The 24,069-nt window shown below is 39.9% G+C and overlaps 1 protein-coding gene across 3 annotated transcripts in view; it reads right to left on the reverse strand.

The window, feature by feature from the left end:
* FOXN3 (forkhead box N3) overlaps positions 1-24,069 on the reverse strand; it is a 167,753-nt gene that overhangs the window by 69,006 nt on the left and 74,678 nt on the right. For all 3 annotated transcript variants that reach the window (XM_044436667.1, XM_044436666.1, XM_044436665.1), the window contains exon 4: positions 11,364-11,428. In XM_044436667.1, the coding sequence (XP_044292602.1) occupies positions 11,364-11,428 (65 nt within the window). The remainder of the gene's footprint in view (positions 1-11,363; positions 11,429-24,069) is intronic.

Consider the following 24,069-nt stretch of genomic DNA (forward strand, 5'->3'; position numbering starts at 1 on the left):
AAATGATTCTTTAGGAAACACAAAGTTTTTATTACCAAATATGAGAAATAAAAACTTGAGAGCTTCAGATTAGTTTATAAGGAAGATTTCTTTATAGCAGTGCAGCCATACCATGTGAAACAGAGCCCCTAAAAAGTTAAGTGGTCACTGAATCTGATCTTAAAGATTCATTTTACCTTTTGTAGTCAGGTAAAATGCAAATGTGTATTGCACCAAGAAGGAATGGTAGACACACCATTATAAAGGAAAAGAAGTGAAAGGCTGATTCTCATTCCTTCCTTTCCCCCCGAAACCACTTCTGCTCCCCACAAGGTTTCTCAGAAGAGAAAGATAGTTCCTGACAAATGGATAAAGGCATCAAAAGCTGGTAGGATTGGTGGAAATTGTCTAAAATCATGCAGAAGGATCTTCCAGTATGGGATACTCCCCATCTTCCAGCAGCTCCCATCATGCTCCAACCCGCAAGAAACTGTTTTTCTATTGGATTCCACCTGTTCACTTATCTTAGGGTTCAAGCTGCAGATTTAGGAGAAAACAAAAGAAATAGAAGTAACAGTCTGATGCTGCCTGCTGCTTCCAAATATTTTGAAAGGAGCACACATTGATTTCCACATACACAAGTCTTCTTCACCCTTGATGGGTCACACTGCGTTTAGTACTTGTATCTGCACAGCCAGGTAAAAACTGTGAAATGGGTGATGTCTGTGTTTTACTCTATAAATGGTGCATTATTTGCCAAGCTACAAAGGTTCTTGAAAAGCAGGACTGAATTTTTGCGATTCTGTTAGATTTCAGAATATGGAAAAATCTACAATCTGTACTTGTATACATGCACACAAACACACACATGAAATGGTTTTTGTACGTGGATACCTTTCAGAACTATCAAGGTTCAATAAAACTGTCAAGGTTTTAAATATATACAACTATAGTGAAAACAAATCAGGTGCAAACTCTAATTTACATATTTGTTGCTTCTGAGAGCAGCTTTTCAATTGTCCATAATTTTCATTTAAGATTATTTCTCTTATCTATGGTAGAAACTTTGTTATGCAATTCTGGCCATTTGACTGTCATAAAACACCTTTCCTCATCTGGAATGAGTGGATTACAGCTGCCATCATCCTCAGCCATTTCACCATGTTGGTTAGGAAAAAATGGGGCTTGTAGTATGAAACATAGAGGGGGGCACCAGTTTAGGGAACCCTGATTTAAATATATTCTCTGTTACTAAGTAATTATTCAAGAAAATACTCACATAAGATAGCGTGCCTGTTTAATGAAAAAACATTACAAGCTCATCCTCTACTGATCACTTTGGCAATTTTAGTCTTGTGAACATATGTAGATGAATGAAAATATTAGGAAGATCACTTAAACTGAAGGAAACATTGTTTTGTTTTTTAACACAGCACACAGCTCTCACAAAAGACACCCAGGTACTTCCAGCTTTGCCTTGTCCTTGCTCAACTTGCAGCCTTTTACAGGTGAAATAGTAGCATTTGTCTTTCCTGTCAAGTAAACATTCTTTTGTTTCTATTTGTCTAGCTTTGGCAACAAAGCCTACTTGGCTAATTTCCAAGAGAGCTCAGTATCCTGCATTCTTGCCCACAGTCTCAAATACAAGCTCAATTTTTCTATACTTCTGTTAAAAAAAAACAACAACAACCAACAGCACTGCATTGTTTGCTTAAGAAACGCTTTCTGTGTTCTCTCTGTGAAATACTAACAGTCCAAAGCTATAACTCATTGCACTGGCCAATAAGTGCTGAAGATGAGACCTACTGACAGCTGCACTAGTGCAACACTGCAAATCATGTAGCTTTTCCACCTGTTAGCTAAGATCAAGTATAGCAAATTGCAGCATTACTTGCTGCAGTTGCTGAAACTTATGCCAGCACAAGCACTTCAGATTAAAAGTGCTATGCTTTCAGGTTTGGAGCTGTCAACACCCATACGCTGGGAAAGAATGCATGCGTAACAAGTCATTTTAACTATTGTCAGGGCCCAGCCAGTATCCATACAGTACAGGATGGCTTTCTGGTGCTGCCCCAATGAGAACTATTTCTTGATTACCCTCAATGAGTCTTCAAATAGACCATTTTGCATGTTTTAGTAGCTTCTTACAACTGTGCAGTTAAGGGAGACTTCACATATTACATATTACTATGGACATTGCACTGCATAGTTTTTTTTCAATGTCTACATAATGCAGTGAAACTGGATTGCTATTGGTGTTTATGACTATTCGTGTGAGTTGCTACAAGTATAGTGGCCTGCTTAACTTTATGATAATTTTTGCATTTTTATCCCAAAGTTTTTCCTCTTGTGAGGCACTCAAGACGGCTTATACAGTTCCATTTTATCTTCACAATAACAACCCTGTGAGGTAGGGTAGGCCCAGAGTCACCCAGTGAGTTTCATGGCTGAGAGGACTAGAATGCAGATCTGCCAGGTCCCCAGTCCACACTGGTTTTCCATTACACTTCTGCCTCTGGCATTATATTCACATGCATTTTTTCTGCTTGGTGGCTGCCTCAATGTTTAACCATGTTGCCTTAGCGTTGCCTAACCATTAATGAATTATTTTGGATTGGCTTTGTTCATCACTCCAATAGTTGTTATGGACCAAACAGTATATAAATTTAATAAAATACACTTATACACCAAGCCATAGTTGGGCATGATTCTAAGCACAGGCAGCAATGAGGTGAAGAAGGATTTCCCCCCTTTGGCCCCAAATGACTTTGGGTTCAGGAAATTTAGCTTTCCTTGTAGCACTCTTGAACTGGTAAAAGCTGATTTTACATTGATACTGTTTTCACAATTGTGAATCTCATATCTTAGAGGACCTAGAGATGTGTGCTTGTTTGGAATGGCAGTACAGAGAAAAGCTTAGGTGCTGTCAGCCATCACCAGAACTAGGAAGGAGTATCTTCTTTTTGCTGTTTGCCAATATCTGTATTTGCTGTCTCATTACAGCTACTGCTTTAAAATAGCAGCTAGAACAACAACAGTGTGATTTGTTCAGAAGCAGAATGAGCAATATGTAAGCCCATCCTTATTGTTCTCCCATGAACATATTGATTTCAGCTGTGTTCCAGTCACCTAGTGCCAAGCGTAAGTGTGCCTGGAGCTGACAATTGTATGCTCTTCCTTATACTAGCTTGGTTCATGGGTCAAAAAAGGGAGGTAGCACTGTCCGGATGTACCTCTCTGTACTGTTTGTTTCAAAATTGGTTAGGCCTGTGCTTCAGTAGTTAGTAGTTATGTCCCTCAGCAATGTGGACAAAGACCACATCTAAGTAACCAGCCAAAGCTTAAAACCTTCATGGCTGTCTGGATGTGCCATAAGCTCCTTTAGCAGGTTACACTGGTCAAGAGCACCCCAATATTCTAAAGACGGTGAGAGGTACCTTTTGGCAGTGAAGGGGCCTGCAATTCACATGGCAATCAGGCCAAAATCCTGCCATCATAGTCCTGCCTAGTTGCAAGAGACAGGGCATTAGTAAACCTGAGATGTTTCAGAGCAGGCTATGGACACCGCAACTGTAGAAAAGGATAGCCCTGTTGCCAGACCCTTGGAAAATGATTATGGGAGGGGTTGGAGCAATTGACAAGCAGGGGCATGTTCCCCAGAAGCCCGAATCCATCTTACTGTTTCAGAGGGGTCTTTTTCAGCATGGTTTTTCTACAGAACTCCTGCCAGTGGGGCTACATGGGTGCAGCAAAGTTTTCCTCACTCTAGGATAGGAAGTTTCACATGATTGTTTATTGTTAACACAAATAAAATGGAGTAATCTGAGAATTTCTCATGGAGGGGTCCCTGATCAATAAACCTGAATCCACTATTTCCACTAAAGGAAATAGTGGGTTCTTCAGAGAATATAAAAGTGTTTTGCCTTAAGCCTATCCTTTAGAATTATGGATATCATAGCATACTGAGTTTTACATAGGAACCTACTTAAATGCCTTAAAATAACTCAACTCTTGGAGAGAATTATCCCAGCTAATTGTTATCACCAGAGTAGAAATGGTATAGGGACTACTAGTCCAAAAACACTGAAAGCCAGCGTGGGTGTAGTGGTTTGACTACTGGAATGGGACTTGGAAGATCTGCATTCTAGTCTGCACTCAGCCATGCAGCTCACTGGACATATCAGTAACTCTCATCCTAAAACATTTCATTGGGTTGTAAAGATAAAGTGGAAAGGAAAACAACCATGTAAAACACCTTGGGTCCCTTAAAAGAGGAGAAAAAGAAGGTTATACCTGTAATAATTTAATTAATTAAAGTACGTTAGTTTAGTTTTATTTTTGGAATAGGAGTGTGCTTCTCCTCCCCTCTGCAGCCCATTCAGGATATCCCCAACCCTCTGGAGCACATATGGCAAGCGCAGGGGAGGCTGCAGGGGGTAGTGTAATTTGATCTGCTGGTGAAAGGACACCATATGATACAACCTGTGGTTTCTTAATCCAACATCAATATATGGACACTGTCATTAACTTTGGGAAGAGATCAAGAATGCACCAGAATTCTGACACAGCCTATCCTATAAGCTGTCCGGCATGGGGAAATCTCAGAAAACAATGCCCTGTCCTTTATAAACAGGACAAAGTGGAGAGACTTCTCAGATGCAATCTGAATGAGACCATCCCACACCTGTATCAACATGTCTCTTCACTGGCATGGCGGCTAACAAGTGTGTGTAACTTATTTGGCTAAAATAATCTACAAAACTTGTTTGGAAACAATGGGTTGTAGTATACATGAAGCACATAATTTGGTGGGCAACTGGTGTGATGCATTTGGCTTAGAAAGGGATTTTCTATGAGGAGCAGAAGAAATTGCTTGGACATCAACACCATTTGCTTTGTACCATAACCACCATCAATTACCTGCAATAAAAATTTAAAATGCCATAGACTGGGTTATAACTCACACTTGCTTTTAAACATATGCTTAAAATGCAAATGAATCTGCTTAGAAAGGGTTATGCATCTTTAAATGCATGGGCCAATGCTTTTCTAGTCCAAACATGGCCACAAGGATCAAACAATTGAACTATAATATTTCAAATTTCTATAGATTTACTCTACCTTTACTTTCCCATGATCTAAGCAGATAATTTGTTAGCTTTCCCATGCTCCCTTTAAATTACTACACCTTAGGGGTTGAGCAAGGACTTGCAAAGAACAATGTTGTCATCAGCAAAACTATTTTTCAGCATGCATTTCAGCAAAGCAAACGCTTTTTTGCTGAACTCTGCCACAGGAGCTCAGCTTCTGCCAAAATACAGCACAATATACAAGCCTACCTAATGTTTGTAAGGCACCCTGAGTTGCCCTGAAGTACCCAACCACTCCTATCGGTTGTCAAGGCAAAGTAAACAAAGCAGTAAACTTTGCCCCAAGGAATTTATGAGTGGATACTCTGACACACAAACAAGAGTCAGGTTGACTTTTGAAACTGGTAAATATGTTTTGCCTTGAACCCCAAAAGTAGCCATGCCATTATATCTGAAACACAAGTTCTGAAATGCCCTTAAAACTAAGTAAATACCAGAAGAAACATCAGCTGTCTCAAGAAGTAGCATTCGTGTGATCACAACATTGTAATGTTTGCCTCCACGCATTTGTGGCAATCCTGTCACCTCTCTTCTTTCTAATGAATTCAGATTGATGCTGCTAAAAAATATCCCTCTAATAATCGTCACTACCACTGCCCCCAGTGGGGTTCGCTGCATTAGACATTCCAGTCTAAGAAGACGTCACACAAGAAACGTTAAAGTTAAAAATGCTCAGTTACTGGGAAGAATTATTATATTTTTCTTATAAATAGAACCATTCCAAGGACTAAGAGTAATTTAAATTGAGATTGGAATTGTACTTTAGATGTTTCATTGATACTCTTCCTTGATCATGTCTGCACAATTATTGATTCAACAGTAACTAATTAAAGCAATATACAGACAGTCCTCAAGTTATGAATGTCAGAATTATAAGCAACCCATACTTATGAACGTGCTGCCATACAGCCTATTATTATTTTTTAATTACTGCAGAAAATTATAATCACCAGAGAGAGGGAGGGAGTGAGCTAAAGGGGAGAGAGGGAGACCTCCTGCCCTTCCCATGCAGAGGGAAATCTCTCCATCTCTCCAGCATTTCCTTGCTGCAAAGAGGCACTGGTGAGTTTGGGGAGGGGGGTGGTCTAGAGATATTCATGGCTTTTCCACTTTCATGGGGGCCCTGCGCCCCTGACCACTGTGAGTGTGGAGGGCTGACTATGCTTGATCCCACTTACTAACAGTAAGTCTCAGGAACAGCAAACAGTTGTAACCAAGGGACTGCCTGTATGCATTGGCTAAAGAGGTTAAGATTCAGATATGCTTCTGTTTAGAAATGTAACCAAAGTACACAAAATGGTGCTTCCCTAGAGGAGAATAGAAAAGAAAAATGCTAACATTTTTAGGTGAAAACAGATGCACCAAAACCGCATGGCTGTCCACCAAGGAGTTTATGATAAAAAATGGACAAATATAAGAATTAAAGGAGCAGAGAGTTTAGGATACAGCATTGTCACAAGTATACTCCTATATTTTGTTTGGTGTGTCTTAAGTTTTTGGTATTTTCCTCTCTTTTTCTGGGCATGTAGCACTGCCACTTGAAATTTAATTTCAATCTTATTAATATTGTGCCCAAGCTTTGTTGGACTTATGTGGTCCTGAGGATGAGATACTGGCATTCAAACAGCCTATGACTCTGAGTTAGCAATAAACAAAATAAAACCCTATTTGTACAATAAGAAGTTTCAAGAAGTTCAGTAACTTATTTCCTTAGTGAATAAAACAATGTATAATTATTTTTGACTGAACTACCTCACTCTTTCCTTTCAACAAACTCTCCTCACTCATAAATCCCCCTTCCCCTTCTGCACTGAGGTTTCTGTCAGCTTCTCTCTCATACATCTTCATAATACTTGACAATATTAGGTTTTAACTCTCTCTAGTTGCTAATATGTCCTTCAAATATTCTACTTTCTTCTTTAGAATATTAAATGCTTTCCACAACACTATGTGTGATTCTGATGAGAGGGCTGCCTCCTCAGGTTCTGCAGGGTGCTGAATGACCACAACTCTGATTGTTAACTGCTGACGGAGTGCTGGATCTATTCACACAGTTCCAAGCCCCACTCATATAATGTCAGTCACCCATTAATGACATCACTTATCACTTACTCACCCCCTTTTTTACTCTCCTTGCTCTTCTGAAACTTATCAACATTTAAAGGAACACACTCATAACACTTTAAATCATTGCAGGCATACATTCAGACCCTTTGACTTTACTTTTTTATATTCATGAGAGCATTTCTCTGGGTGTCAGAAAACCAATCATTTCTATAGTTACTACAGTTAGGGCAGCATATGCAAAATTGGAAGCAAGCAAAAGTACCAAACAATAAAAGGAATTGTTAAAATATGGGGATACGCAGTGATGGTGGAAATAACAAATTATTTTTGTGTTAAGGAGATGAAACCCAGATGGAATTGCTTTATTTAAAAATGGACACCATTTATTAATTTTTGCAATGCTGAAGTGGTTTGTAAGTAAATGTATATAACACTCCTTTAGTGTGTTATGAATATTTATATATTATTTATTGCAACAATAAAATCTGTTAAACTGCAGCTCCCCCTCGCTTGTTTTAAAAAGAAACAATTACCTCCATTCCAATGCACACGTTTGCTGGAAGTTATGGTAATGCAGAAGAAAACATTACTACGTTTGCTTTCCAAACTGCACACTGAATCTGTACAATCTACTCAAGGTACCCCTCTTACTACAGCCAATGTTCTTTCTGCCTATACCATGCAGAAAGAAGCACTGGTACTGGGTAGGGATGAATGGCTTAGTTAATTTCTGCTCAAGTCAATTTCACTTGTGTTGGGTCCCACTTCTGCAATGATCTTTAATTTTAAAACTGCACATAACTTCATTTTTAAATGCATATTTAACTATGTTCACTAAGGCTAACCAAACATCAATGTTTCCTTCCGTGCAGACAGTGGGACACACAGTCATTCCACAGAAATCTGGTCCATTCTTACCTGAACAGCTGTTTCAGAGCCACAGGAGAGTCAGTCAAATGGTAACAATATAAGAGTTACATGTGGATAAATGAAATATATTTAAGTAAGAGAGAACTGCACCAAGAACAATCCCTTTGGTATTTAAGCATACCACTGTGCAATAAACAGTACCAGTAGTTTTGTTGCTGAACTTAAAATGCCTTGCCTTATAACATATGAAGTACTAGAGATTCAATCTCGTTCTACACTGCTTGGACTTCTCCATTATGTTCACATTTGTGCCATATGGTTCCATATGCCCAGGAAGTTACTGCATTAGAAAATCTTGTAAGCACATTTTCAATTATAAGTGTCTGCCTAATCACCAGAAATATGAAGTAGCCCTAACTGAGGTTAGGATCATTTTAACCATCCCTCAATTTTTCCAGGGCTATGTTCTGCCTACCTAGACCATACTACTATATACATGTGCATAAATAGTAGCACATATTAGTAGTACATAGTATCAGTAAGTAGTATGTACATGCAATGTAGGTATGTATTACTACATAGTCAAAATGGAAAAATAACACCTAAGTTTCCTATTTGGTACAGTTCAGACTCATCCAAATGTAAGCTGTACAAAAAACATGCATGCATGTACAAGCAGGAATACATGCATGGAATATAATCCTTTTGCATGTTTACTCAAAAACTTGCCCCACTGTGTTCATAGTGACTTATTGCAGGTAAGCATGCAAAGGATTTCAGTTTTGGTAATCTTTCCGAGATGCTTACGTCTACCACTGCCAAGACTTGGGTAACATCTCTTTAAGTAGCAACCCATCAACACAACTCTACCAAAGGTTTAAGATAGTACCCAACATTTTTCTCTGCAAGTATCACTCTTGGTCAACATATAGGGTATCCTTGCATTTAAATAGTAACTCTACAATGGTGCTGATGATGTCATGTGGTCATTTAACGCTCAGCAAATAATTAACCTTGATCGATATCTAGAGATATAAAACCATAAACTTGCAATCTTGCCATTTTGTAGGCATTAGAGTGCACAATGTTGTATCAGCACTGCAACAGAAGATCAAATATCAATAAAACATTCTAAGTAAGTCGGTTTGTAAGACAGTAAACACCTTCTACATGTTCTTGTTTTATCAGTTCTTTTCTTCTAGTTTTATTATTCATTACCATGCCTCTGCAATTCTGGCTAATTGCTAGAAAATATTGATGTACCATATTCACTGGGAAAGTACTCTGAGAGATGGCTGCCTACCTAAAAACAAAGGTAAAGGCACTTCCTACTATAGAATGAATAAGAACTATCCTTCCTTCCTTCCTTCCTTCCTTCCTTCCTTCCTTCCTTCCTTCCTTCCTTCCTAATAACCAGTCACTACCATGGACCTCTTTTTGCCTTAAATTGTATGGAACCACAGAGATCAAGTAAGATTATCTAGAAGATTAACCGAAAACAAGTTCTAGGCTTCTTTGCCTTCTTGTTTATTGCACCAAAGCAAGAATGTTGGTATAGGCAACTGTTCTTATATATGCAACTCCATGGCAGTGGAATTCGCAATTGCTTGTTCAGTCTTCTTTGAATACTTTAGTCCAACTAGAAAAGGTTTGGTGTAGATGGATTAAAGTGATTTTAAGACGGTTTCTTGAATTTTGTACCAGCTACCCAATTTTCACTTAGCTGCTCAAACCTATTTATTTCATTAAGCATCCAAATTCTACTCCCCCACCCATGATCTCCTAACACAGTAGATTAAGAGGTTAGAAGCACTGGTCTGAATTCATTACAGTAGGGAGGGACAGAGCAAACAGAAGATTAGCTTTTCAAAGCAATCTGACCATGACTGCAAGGTATATGCCCTCCAGAAATCTGCATGCACCTTCCGAGCAGGCCACTCTATGAACCAGAAAAGGGAAAATACTGAAGCAATTTCCCAGACACCAACTGCAGCACAGGATTTAAATGTAGTGAGACTGGATGCATACTGACAAGATACTGCAGCTTGGTTTTGGAACTGCACTGCTGTTTCATTATTCTGATTGTGTGTATGCATGTTTAATTGCTTTGGTTTATTTTACTAATTGTATTAGCTTGATCTTTGAAGGAAGAATGTTATAAACAATTTAAAATAAAATAGTGAACTAATTTCACAGATCTCTCCGTACATCAGCATATTCCAACTATGTTCAATGCTCAAAGGGTAATCTCTGGATCTGCCATCATAACTGGGCATTGGTGGCCTATGTAGGAATAATTGTTACAGGGAGTTCTACATAAACAATAAATACAGCCTATGAAAAACACAAAATTACATGCACAAATTTAGAAAGATAGTCTCACTGTTCTTTCTGAACATTTAAGACAGCTGAGATGGTGGCTGACAGATTTCAGATACTTGTTTTAAGAATTGCTTCCCATGAATTAGAGGAAAGATAGGCATATCTCTTGATTTGTGAATTCAATTTTCACACAATAACATCTGGAGTCTCAACTAATAACTATATCCAAGGAAGATGAACAACATCCAGATTGGATTACAGTTAAGATTCAGAATCTGACACATGCAGAAGGAAAAAAAGCATGAACATTCTTCCAGTGACATCATATCCAATTTCCAAGTTACAACTGCATAATAACTAGTTAAAATTATGCTAAGCATACAAAGAAATCCCATAGAAATACAAAGAACCAGCAGCCTTGGAAGGCATTTATTTCTTAACCACTGAATCATTCTCTCCAATATGGAATTGGGAGACAGAGTCAGAATATAACCAAATTTCAAAAGAAAAAAAAAGGTGAGTCTCAGTATGTCCTTAAAGCAACCACCTCATTTTGTCCTGCTGTACATTATTGCCACAAGAGATATCCTCATACTGGCACAAGAAGGAGCAAAACAATTTTCTTCATCAATGCAAACTGAATGTTACCGGAACGTGTTGTCCTGAATAAACTCTGTCGACTTTGCTATAAATGGAAGGAAATAAAATCAATAATATGTCTACTGGGGGTGGGGGGCAGGCTAGAGGATGAGAGTCACATTCACTGCATATATTACCTCATGAGTACGTTATACACAAACTTAGGTAAAGGGAACAGCAGAGAGAGAGAGAGAGAGAGAGGGAGAGAGAGAGAGAGGGAGAGACGCCCATCAGAGGTTTTTTTCCTCCTGGAAAGCTTGTGAAAATTATGGTAATTGTCAAGAACATTAATGTATGCAAAAGATGCAGAGGAAAAAAATGAAATCTATGACCTACCTTGTAGAAGAGCTCCATTTCTCTTGAAAAAGGTGCTTCCTGGCCAAATCGGTGGACCTGATGTGCTAGAGATAATTAAAAAAGTGTAAACAAAATTTACATTTATTGATTTGCAAGTCATCATATTTATACATCCATCTTCCTAAACTCCAGTATCTCTTATATTGTGTTCATAATCTAACAGTTTACTCCTGAAAAATAGGGTGTACTTTCTTCATTAAAAGCAATTGTTTAACAATCATAATATATTGGCAAACCCCCTGTCCCCAGCACTCAAGACAATGTCTACCCTTATGCATTTAATAAAGGGCAAAGGATATTGGATGGTCCCTACTGGATGACTGGCAAGGAAGTTATTAAAGTTCAACAAGTACTGCAGTGAACTTTCACAATGTCCAAGAGCTGGGATAGTTTCTAGAATTATAGCTTTTAGCTTGTCTGGAAGAACACCAGGGTTAATTACCTTGAAGAACTTTCCCTCAATTAGATTGCTTAGGTGAGGGCTATCCTTGCTGTGAGAACTGAAACTGTTGCTTTACTGAAGCAGTTTCACCTGCTTCTCTTGTCTCTCAGGAAGGGGCAGTGGTGGTCACCTTATGGTCTACTGACAACCTTTGCAGCAGAGGGAACCCGTAACATCCCTGACTGAAGCCTTTACCCTCTGTTCTCAACATGGGTAGAAGAGCTGGCAAGTCACTTGTTCAAGAACCCCCTGGGGTCTGTGGGGCATCCGCCTATTTATTCAGTAAATCAATACAGCCAGTGTGGAATGGGGGTTAGGGTTTTGGACTGGGAAGGTGGGAGGATCCAGGTTAGACTCCCCACTCAGCCATCAAAGTCACTGGGTGACTTTGGGTCAGTCACTCTCTCCCTAATATACCTAACAGGGTTGTTGTTGTTGTGAGGATAAAAATGGAGTGGAACAGAACTATGTAAGCTGCCTTGGGTTTCTTCTAGTCCAATAATACTAATGTTTAGACAGCAACAAGTCCTACAACTCCAAGCATGCCCCCTACCCGTTGTACAACATTTTTCTATTGGAACATGAAGAACATTTTCTAAATTTCTTTTTGCCAATAACTAAGTATTGAGAGATGCATGCCAAGCTTTTAAAATGGGGTACAGGAGGAGAGGCAAGCATACAAAACCCAGGAAAGTACCAAATGTTGGGTGGTTGTGGGAAATAGTGAGGCCAGCAAAGTGGACATGGCCCTCTGGGGGGCTCTAGAAAGCCAAACTGAGAGCTTAAGTGTAACAGAGTTTGTGCACCAGCCTGGGCATTTTCATTTCTTACATTCCTCTAAAACAAAAGAAATGACCCCCACTAGCATGTCCAGTTTATAAATGTTATTTTTTTTTCAAAAGAACTGAAATTAATTAAAATTCACACACACACACACTTTAAAATTTGAGATGTTTCAATATAAAACACCAGCTTCAGTCACAAATAAAGAGTATGCTATAGTGTCACTTACAAACTCAGCCAGAATCATATAGGAACAAGACAAACCTCAGTGAGGGAATATGGATTAACAATCAGCACTTGTATTCAACCGTCAGTCATGCCTCATTAATAAACATTGGGCTTGTTTCATCTCACCCTTTACATTGATATCATGTTTCAGTTGATCAATAACCATTTTAAAATCTGTCTCTGTTTACATTTAAAAATTATAATTTTTTAATGTTTAACTCTATTGAATTTATAAACTGGATGTGCTACCAGTGGTCATTTGTTTCATTCTGAAATGTTATCATGGGTGCTGCATCAAGTACATTTTAGTTGTTTCCTATAAGAAATATTGCTCCATTGGAGAAAATTTAAATGGCAGTTTTGAGCTCCCTCAATGTAGTAGACAAGTAGCCAGACAAGTGGGTCCTAGATCAAATCAAGTCAGAGCTTTTCCTACAAGCAAAAATGCCAAACTAAGGCTGTAATATTTTTGGCATACCACAAGAAGGTGAAGACCATCATGCTAGGGATTTGAAGACAGATGAATGGGAAAGCCAAATATGAGATGGATTGATTACTTAAAGAAAGCCACTACTTTGAATTTACAAGAGCTGAGGCAGGGCTGTCATGGATAGGAGAGTCTGGAGAGCTTTCATTCATAGGGTCATTGTAAGTTCGAAGCAACTTGATGGCAGATAGCAACAACAAAAATCAGTGTACTATTGTTAGCATCATGGCATGAGCTCACCGAGGGCCACTCACTCTTCTAAGACTCCCTTTAAACTTGGTAGTGGATGGTAAGAATCAGCATTTCTAGAGCATTTTGAAGGCAAGGACATTTGTCAGACCTATTGTGTCCCTAAGCTGTGAGAGCTTTCAGGTTAAAACCAGTATATATAATTGAGACCTGAAAAGCACCAGAAGCCAATAAAGATAATACAATGATTGGCATTCAGCCTGATTCCATTCAGTACTCTTGCCATGGTATTTTTTTTAGTAATGAAGTTCCCAGATTGCTTCAAAGAAAGCCCCCTGCACAACACATTGCAGTACATTTACTTATGTAATAGAATTCACAGTTAAACTCTAGGGCAGTCCATGTTTCTACAGACTTTAACTTCTATATTGTTCAATCACTGAAGCTCTCTGGATGGTTTGAACACAAACTATTCCAGTAATGGCTTTCTATAATCCAGATCAATGCATTTCTTGTACCAGCAAAAGAGACGCACAGTGGTTGTGAATGAGTCAGAACAGCTGTACGCATTATGTTCCAATCAGAACATGAGGCACCTTCAATTCAGTTTAAGTGTTAAAATTACATAATGGGGTGAAGGGCATAACAGGTAACACAGAAACCTATCTCTATGGACTGTAGAATACCATACTGAATTTCTCATGAAGGATCATCATACAACATGAGAGTAACTCCAAGGAAGTCACTATTTCAAGTTTAATATTAACTTGATTCCCATCACTTTTCTTATAACTATAAAATCAAGATCTGTTTAGAGGGAAGTGTGTTCCCATGTACAAAAAACCCATTCTCTCCTTCAGCCCAACAAAGGTTGGGGGACCAGTGGGTGTATGGACATTGAAGGCAAGGCCCAATAACATGACCCTTTCCCTGCATTCAGTCCACGTGCAGAGATAAGGACAGGCCTTGCTTCTTCCTTGTACTTACTGTTCCAACATCTGATGTTGCTGAAGATTCAGCTTATGATGTGTCAATTTAAACTGCTTGCAGAAACCTATTCACTACTTCTAAGACCTTCACACACTTTAGATTTTGCACTTCATATCAGAACTGAAGTGGTTTGTACTTAGGTATGCTACTCTCAGTTCAGCCAGAGAATGCTTTATGTATTCAGCCAGAGAACGCTTACGTGAATATAGATGCTACCCAAGGACCAAGAACAGGATGCCTAGTTCCCTTTTTCTTATCTACCAGGGTATTTCTAACATCTGACCATTATCAGCCCTAAATGAGACACTGCCAATGTCCACTCCTAATGCCTTTTTGGATGTAGGGAAACAATGTAAACCTCAATTGTGCATCTGGATTGTAGACTCTGAAAGAAAATATCATTTCTTCAATGTGTGTAGCACTGAGTGAACTGTCTAATTCGATACACAAAGATCTCTGGACAACCATACGAAATAAGCAAGAGAATTAGAAAAAGACAGTCTTTTAAAAGTTATATCAATCTTTGTTGTATGCCAAAGCCATTTCATCACACAGTGTCACTAGATTTAGGGCCAAACTATGTGGGCTTCACCCAATGTCAATAATATCACTGTAACTAGGATATAGGATATCCTAGGATAACTAGGATAACTAAGATAACTTGGATATCTTTTGATATCCAAGGAAGTACAGCTTAATTTCAGACTTGCTAAACACTATTTTGTATTCCATCAAGTAAGGAAAGACATTTGATCCTATAGACAAATGTAAACCCGACCAGTTATTTTCTTGGCTTTGCTGACATGAGGACTCTAAAAGTTTAATCCAGAAAGGTTTATGATCTGCCACATTATTGCTGAGTTCTATATTAACAGCCAGAATAAATTGTAGCCTAGAAAGTATATGGAAGCACAAATGCTCATCATCATCTTATAGAATGGTCATCTCATTGCCACCAATTTACACCACCTTTAGACTGATGATTCAGTTCAGCCTTCACACCACTACACAGGTTGTAATTATAGTAACAGCAGGTACATTAAAGAGCAGTAGCTTCTTCTCCAAATGGCAGGTGGGACCCACCTGCACCAAAGCGACTCCAGAGAGAGAGAGAGAGAGAGAGAGAGAGAGAGAGATATTGCACTCAGTATGAAAATACTACTTGCATCCACATTCTGATGCCAAATGATATCTATTAATATTTCAGGAGGAGTATCTATTGTCCAGTTTATTAAAATACAAATTAGGAGGAAACAGATGAAAATAGAATGCAAATATCCCTGCCCACCAAACGGTACTGACAGAATAAAACCACACTGTTTAGCAGACTTTGATACCAACGGCTACATGAAGAGCCAACTGAATGTAGAGACTGTGCAGTGTAGATTATACTCCAAGTCCCCATGTGGCTTGGCACATACTTGAAGCAAGTGGGGACTTGCTTCTGTTGGACCATAGCCTCCTTCTCCACTGTGCTCTCAAACACCTGTCTCTGAATACAATCTGCTGGGAAACATGAGCATGAGGGTGGTATTCTGCTCCTTGATGAGCTTCCCAAAGACATCTGCTTACCCTGTAGCAACTGTGTTCCATAGGCCCTTGGTCTGATCCAACAGTTCTTTTTATGTTCTTATTCCCTTGCTGATCTTGACATCTAGAACTGTTGGCCAGAACATTTCCATAGTGCTACATTTCTCTCTTTTTTCAATGTTGTCTTTGCATTCTGTATTTTCTCTGAAGCCTTTGTCATACATCTCCTGAAAATGATGTAACAGAATATATACTCCCTACTGTTTACTTTCACCTCCATCTTCTTGGACTTGCTCCATTTCCTCCCATATATTGAAATTTAGATTGTAAGTTTCTCCAGCCAGAGCCTTGATTACTTATTACTCTACAAAGCATCACTGCCTTACTGCAGATATAACACTGCCAATCAACAACAGACACCAAGCACTGAACACTGCCTAGATAAACAATTTGCCAAAAGAGAGTTGCTGTTCTATGAACAATTCACAGTATGTGACTTATCTGCAGAGTGGATTGTCAACTCATGCAAACTTGCCCACTGTGATTGGCCTTTCATTGTGAACACTCAAGTTCCTAGCTGGAGATTTTGTCAGGAAGTTAGGTCACATATGCCAACCCACCCTGGCAATAAACTGCAGTAAACCAGCTGCCCTGCAAACAACCAACAGTACACCCACAGATGATCAAGCTCATGGTGGTCTATGTATTCTCTCCTTGTTCCTTCCCCTTTGGTCTTCCTGTGGGCAATCCAGGGGGCATTGCAGCAGGACTGACTCGTCTGCCCTCCCCTCTGCAATTAACGACCCAGTTTTTGCAGGGAGAGGAAAGGGTAAAAGGAAAAGATGCTGCAGTGAACCAAGAATGGCCTGTTATCATGGTGGGAGGCACCGAGCTACTGCCAGTCATCCAATACTTGGGCACTTGGGGGCAGCTTGAATTGGCAGAAGTCCAGAAAACTTAGCAAGAGCAGGGAGAGATCATTTGCTGTCAACCAGCTTGCTAGTGAATTGGCAGTACCCACAGTGGGGTCTGTCTCCCATGTCCGGACAATATGACAATCCATTATGGATATAATAACCTCTAGAATAACCCATGTGAGGATGGTTATTAAGTGTGCCACATTGCTGGAATCAGCTTGTCACCCATGATGGACCATTTTGTTGTGCAAACTCAGTCATCATGACAGCTGCTTGGAAACACAACTTTTGGCAAGATCAGCTCTATAACAATGAGTCATGGACAAACAGACAAGGAATTTAGTGCTGACAGTATTATCAAGGCAAACAATATTAAGTCTGAGGAAAAACCAGATAGGTAGAACACTGGTTTGACTAGTACTTTTTTGTTTGTTAGCACAATTAAGGTTATTTTGTTCTGGCATTTAAACAAATTGGTATTCCTAGCCTGAATAGAGAGGGTAAACTGCACATATCTTAAAAAGATAAAGATGCAACATATTATGAGGAAAGGTCAAAGAATTAATGAAAAAAGCTGCTGTCCAGCAACCTATTAAACAGGTGGAAGCTGGGGACAGTGAGTGCAAGCAATGGCTCAGTGCTATCCTGTAATACACAGGACAGAAGGTTTATTCATGTTCTGACTTCTACTCAGTCTACAGGCTCACAAAACCCCAAAGGCAAGAAAAAACAACAGGAAATATTTTTTTCCTAAATGAAATTGGAGGGAGGGGGAGAGATCCAATGTAGTGTAAAAAAAAAAGTGGGACTTGAATAGAACTACCCTGTTTCCCTGAAAATAAGACCTAACCGGAAAATAAGTCCTAGCGTGATTTTTCAGAATGTTCATAATATAAGCCCTACCCCAAAAATAAGCCCCAGTTACGACTGTCAGCCAGACAGACACATTTAGTACGTCCGCTGAAATACAATTTGGGATTTGGAGAGTTATGACACTGTTCCAGAAGAAGATGACATGATTGTATTTGAATAAATGTAGATTTCTGCACATGAATAAATGTAGATTGTACATGAAAAAATAAGACATCACCTGAAAATAAGCCTTAATGCGTCTTTTGGCGCAAAAATTAATATAAGACCCAGTCTTATTTTCAGGAAACATGGTATTTACACAAAGAAGCTTTTTAAAAGACACACAGACAGTAATTGGAGGATCTTGCAACATTCAAGTGACAGTCGAAGTTAATATTGAGAGAACAGAGGTCTCTTGTACATAAGCCTCCATTTATACAAGCCTTTGCTATTGCTCTTTCTATTGGACTTAATTTCAGCTATTATGCTCGGTCAAATGTATATTTACCTATGGAGACTAAAACATTCAAACAGAGCACTAAAGAAAGAAAATTGACGATGTGATCTTAGTGACAGTATTCATGGAGTTGCTCTAAAATTTTATGCAATGTAAGAGGGACAAACATAGAATTTTATGCAAGATAAGAGGTGAAGCTTAGATTTGCTACATGGTAGGTAATGCTTTTGATTGACTCAAGCCCAAAGCCAGCATACTATCTTTCAGAGAAAGTTGAAATCATAAGATTAAACTATTATTACTCATATTTGTTTGAATTTTTCTCTCTAAAGGCATCTAGAAGCACATCCACTCTGGCAAAAACATTAGCACTCTTTGTGAGTTAAGCGGGTGGAATAGTGGACATAGGGGCATTCAGGGAAATGATAAAAGTAAATACTGTACTAGAAATGCTTAACAGGCATTTATCTCGTCAGTGGGCAAGGAGGAAAGAAAAGAGCAGCCAACCCTATCCCAAGAGGGTTGGACCCTACCCCTCTTAACCTAGAGTTTTTGATTTCCCTGCACATAGAGACAGCCTCCAAAGCAACACAGAAGAAAAGAGTCACAAGATATCATTGGGCAAGTCTAGCAAATGAACCATTTGGATCTTGATGGTACCTTCCTAAATATATCAACACAGGAAGTATACATGTGTCTCAATCATAAATAAGAATGTAAGAAAAGCCCTGCTAAATCAAAGCAAAGGCTTATGTAGTCTGATGCATCCTATCTCACCTAGTGCCTAATTCACGTAAAACACAGACACAGTTGCTTACAATTCTTCTCTGCCTTCTCAGGAACAGATAAGTAGCCAGAAACTTGGCAGAGCTAGAAACCTTAGTAATATGTCCAGATCTTGCTAAAAGAGTGACAAGCCTGTCCAGGTTCAGCAAAGCTAACTTCCGCCTTGGTAAATTTGTCATTACTTTAGCCTTACACACCTACTGGCACCAAAGAGAGGATTTCGCTATTGGGTGGTGCAAAAATGAAATAATACATACAAACCAAGGGAGCCAAACAGGTATACATTGCTCATTAGCAACCTGCCAGAATTCTCAATTTATGTGTCTTAGCATCTTTTGCAAACCTGGCAGCAATTTTTGTAAATCAACCTTGTGCTGTATGAAGAAGTACATCCTTCTTTTGCCTGTCCAGAACTGCTCCCCAATCAACTTCACTGGATGACTCCAGGTTCTAGACTCATGAGAGACTGGAAGGAACACCTTCTAGTCAAGCACTTTTCTGGCCCTGATACCATTCCCCATATGTAGTAATGCAGTAAGACTGCACTGCTGTACAAAAGACAGTTGGTGCCATCAACTATGTTGGCTGTGTTCACCTGCAAGAGTAACAGCAGAGGGAAAGAGGTTCACTAGAAATTAATCTCCCTACATGTCCAAAATAGTAACTGGTGCTGTCAGAGCTGGAACTGCTGACTGGTATGAGGATGGCAAAGACCTGATTCAGCGAAGGACATCCTGTACACATATCCCAGGTGTGTAATGTGGTGATTCCATCAGAGAAAAGCACTTTCCATGTCTGGATGAAACTTGCTAGACTAGGGCATTTGCGATCAGCCAAATAAGAACCAATTTTGACAGCCTGACTACAAAATCATTGCATTTTGGAATAAGTTAATGTTGATGAATTGGAAGGAAGAGGCTTAGTTGCAGATACTACTTTTGCCATTCAAATTCTTACATTCTTAAAGTTTTGTAAAAGGTCTAGATTATTCTCCCTCCCTCCCTCCCTCCCTCTCTCTCTCTCTCTCTCTCTGAATTCAATTTCATATTTGAAGGGCATACACCCTAGCATAGATCCAGGCAAACAAAAAATTGGACAGAATGTTTGCCCATAGGAATCCTGTGGTCTATTCACATTCCTCAATCATCTTGCGGTTTGGGAGAGGAGATGCTACTTATAACACCTTGGAATATGCTTTTATGCCTGCAGAATGCAAGCCTGATTTATTAATAATAAAGATAGAGGTTGGGGTATGTGACAATTTAACCCTAGGCATGGGGAGCACAACTTGTCGGCTGGAAAATGTGCACACACACACTCATTCATTCTCTCCCTACTCCCCATATATATGTACACACACACCTCTCGGCCTGCTCAGATCTAGGGATTGCTGGATTGCAGGAGGGGGAGAATCAAGGTAAAAGCTTCTCCCATCTGCCAGCATTTGCCTTTGAAATTGCTGTTTTTTCCTCTGAGAGGAAAAGTGGTTGGGATCCTGTTGGTTGGGAAGGGATGCATAAGGAGCTGAAAATGAACCATGTATCCCTGCCCTCAGGACTCACTGCGTTGGAACAGTATCAAACATGTATCAATGTTTCACAAAATGGGAAAAATCATTGCACATGTACTCTGAGAAATCCCTATTACTAAAATACTATGAAGTGCTACATTTGCCCATGAAGTCTCCCACACGTTGACAGAGGCCCAAAGAAATGGACATACATGAGCCAGCCAGCCACTGCACTCAAAATCTGCAGCTAGGTGCTGGAAGAATCTCTGAAGCAGTATGTCAGGTAGGGATGTATGAACAGGAAAATCTGTTTTGTTTGAGCCTGGTGGTCTTCCACAGCATTTCCAATCCAGCAATCAGAAATGGACCATTTCTGGGGGGTGAGGAGAGTTCCATACACTTGCACAAAATAGCTATGCACATCGAGAGTCAAGAACTGTGTATGCATAGTGTGGTTTGCACAAAACGTGCAAGTTAGAATCCATATCTTTATATTTGCATACCTGAATGTATGCATTTTCTAATATCTTATTTAAGTCACAAGTCCAATACCTAGCCCAGGGAGCACCATATTCTCTTAACAAATATCATTTTAGTTTTATCCTCTCCCTGCTTTCTCATTAGTTCATCGTATTCTCTTCTCAAAGAACTTGTCATTGTCAGTTATAGAACTGGTTTCAAGGATAGGCTAGACATGCACATGGTAGGCATATCATGAGTGGAGCCAGGGTTCAGACTAGATGGCTCACGAGACCCCTTCTGACTCACTCCGTTTCTACAATATATCACAGAAGTGAGTACTCCTCACATTTTGTAAATATTTTATTATATCTTTTCATGTGACAACCTTGAAGAAATGACACTTTGTTACAATGTAAAGTAGTGAGTATACAGCTTGTATAACAGTGCAAATTCGCTGTCCCCTCAAAATAACTCAACACACAGCCATTAATGTCTAAACCACTGGCAACAAAAGTGAGTACACCCCTAAGTGAAACTGTCCAAATTGGGCCCAAAGTGTCAATATTTTGTGTGGCCGCCATTATTTTCCAGCACTGCCTTAACCCTCTTGGGCATGGAGTTCACCAGAGCTTCACAGGTTGCCACTGGTGTCCGCTTCCACTCCTCCATGACAACATCACGGAGCTGGTGGATGTTAGAGACCTTGCGCTCCTCCACCTTCCGTTTCAGGATGCCCCGCAGATGCTCAATAGGGTAGGTCTGGAGACATGCTTGGCCAGTACATCACCTTTACCCTCAGCTTCTTTAGCAAGGCAGTGGCTGTCTTGGAGGTGTGTTTGGGGTCGTTATCATGTTGGAATACTGCCCTGCGGCCCAGTCTCCAAAGGGAGGGGATCATGCTCTGCTTCAGTATGTCACAGTACATGATGGCATTCATGGTTCCCTCAATGAACTGTAGCTCCCCAGTGCCAGCAGCACTCATGCAGCCCCAGACCATGACACTCCCACCACCATGCTTGACTGTAGGGAAGACACACTTGTCATTGTTCAAAGTAGAGCTGCCAGGCTGCTGACGGGGACGGGGCGTTATGTTCACATGACTCCAATCCTCCATCAGCTTCACTGGCTTCCCATTGAAGTCCGGGCCCAATTCAAGGTGTTGGTGATGACCTATAAAGCCCTAAACGGCTTGGGTCCTGGTTACCTGAAGGAGCGCTTACATCCATATATGCCCGACCGCCCCTTGAGATCTGCGGGAGAGGCCCTTCTCCGGGAACCCTCCGTGAAAGAAATTAGGAAGGTAGGTACTCGGAGGAGGGCTTTCTCTGTGGTGGCGCCCAATCTATGGAATGTGCTCCCCAGAGAGGTCCGCCTGGCGCCGTTGTTATTTGTTTTTTGGCGCCAGGTGAAGACCTTTTTATTTAAGCGTCATTTTAATTGTTAACAGTATTTGCTTATTTTATCTGGCCAGGGGGACTTATTTTATATTGTTATTTATTTTATATTGTTATTTTTATATTGTTATTTTTGTATTTTACTTCATGTTGTGAGCCGCCCCAAGGCTTCAGCAAATGGGGCGGCATAGAAATGTCTAAATAAATAAATAAATAAATTGTACTCCTCACCAGGTTGTCGCTACACACGCTTGACACCATCTGAACCAATTAAGTTTACCTTGGTCTCATCAGACCACAGGACATGGTTCCACTAATCCATGTTCTTAGTTTGTTTGTCTTCAGCAAACTGTTTACGAGCTTTCTTGTGCATCATCTTTAGAAGAGGCTTCCTTTTGGGACGACAGACCTGCAGACCAATTTGATGCAGTGTGCGGCGTATGGTAGAGCAACAATTCTTGTTATGTTGTTGTTGTTGTTATTCTGTAGAGCAACAATTCTTTTTTTCACATCCTCAGAGAGTTCTTTGCCATGAGGTGCCATGTTGAACTTCCAGTGACCAGTATGAGTGAGAGTGATAACACCAAATTTAACACACCTGTTCCCCATTCAGACCTGACACCTTTTAACACTAACAAGTCACATGACACCGGGGAGGGAAAATGGCTAATGCCCAATTTGGACAGTTTCATTTAGGGGTGTACTCACTTTTGTTGCCAGTGGTTTAGACATTAATGGCTGTGTGTTACTTTGAGGGGACAGCAAATTTATGCGAGTATACAAGCTGTATACTCACTACTTTACATTGTAGCAAAGTGCCATTTCTTCAGGGTTGTCACATGAAAAGATATAATAAAATATTTACAAAATGTGAGGGGTGTACTCACTTCTGTGATATACTGTATGTTTCTAGTTTGGCAATGGGACACTACTGGGTTTTGCAGAACAAACAGAATCATTTTTAATTATTAATTTCAGGCATTATATTTAAGCTCCCATTATCTGTGCAAACTGAATCATGGTTTTTTGGTTTTTCCCACCAATACCATGTGTAAAGGTAAAGGTAAAGGTAAAGGTTTCCCCTTGACATTAAGTCCAGTCATGCCTGACTCTATGGGGCGGTGCTCATCTCCGTTTCCTAGCCAAGGGAGCCAGCGTTTGTCTGCAGACAGTCTCCGTGGTCATGTGGTCGGAATGACTAAACATCGAAGTGCATGAAACATTGTTACTTTCCCACCAAAGTGGTACCTTTTTATCTACTTGCATTTGCATGCTTTTGAACTGCAAGGTTGGCAGGAGCTGGGAGGGAGCAATGGGAACTCACCCCGTTGTGCAGATTCAAACCGGCGACCTTTCGATCAACCAGCCCAGCAGCACAGCAGTTTAAACCACTGTGCCACCTCCATCCCAATACCATGTGTACAATATCTTATTTCTTTCAGTAATGTATTGGTTTGACAAATATTATTCATTGAGTTAACTTGATTATACATCTGGTGGGGGTTCTTTTGCTTTAGCAACAAGGTAGGTCCTTGTGATGCAGCAGCCAAGTCAAGTCAGGTTGGCTCCATGAATGCCTCTTTTAAAAATTATTATTATTCATGTAAATATTGGGTGCCACAATTTGTAAAACAGCTATGCAAATAATGGGCAGCACA

The sequence above is a fragment of the Varanus komodoensis genome, unplaced genomic scaffold (genome assembly GCF_004798865.1).
Source record: "Varanus komodoensis strain SLA01 unplaced genomic scaffold, ASM479886v1 scaffold3, whole genome shotgun sequence".
Lineage (NCBI taxonomy): Eukaryota > Metazoa > Chordata > Lepidosauria > Squamata > Varanidae > Varanus > Varanus komodoensis.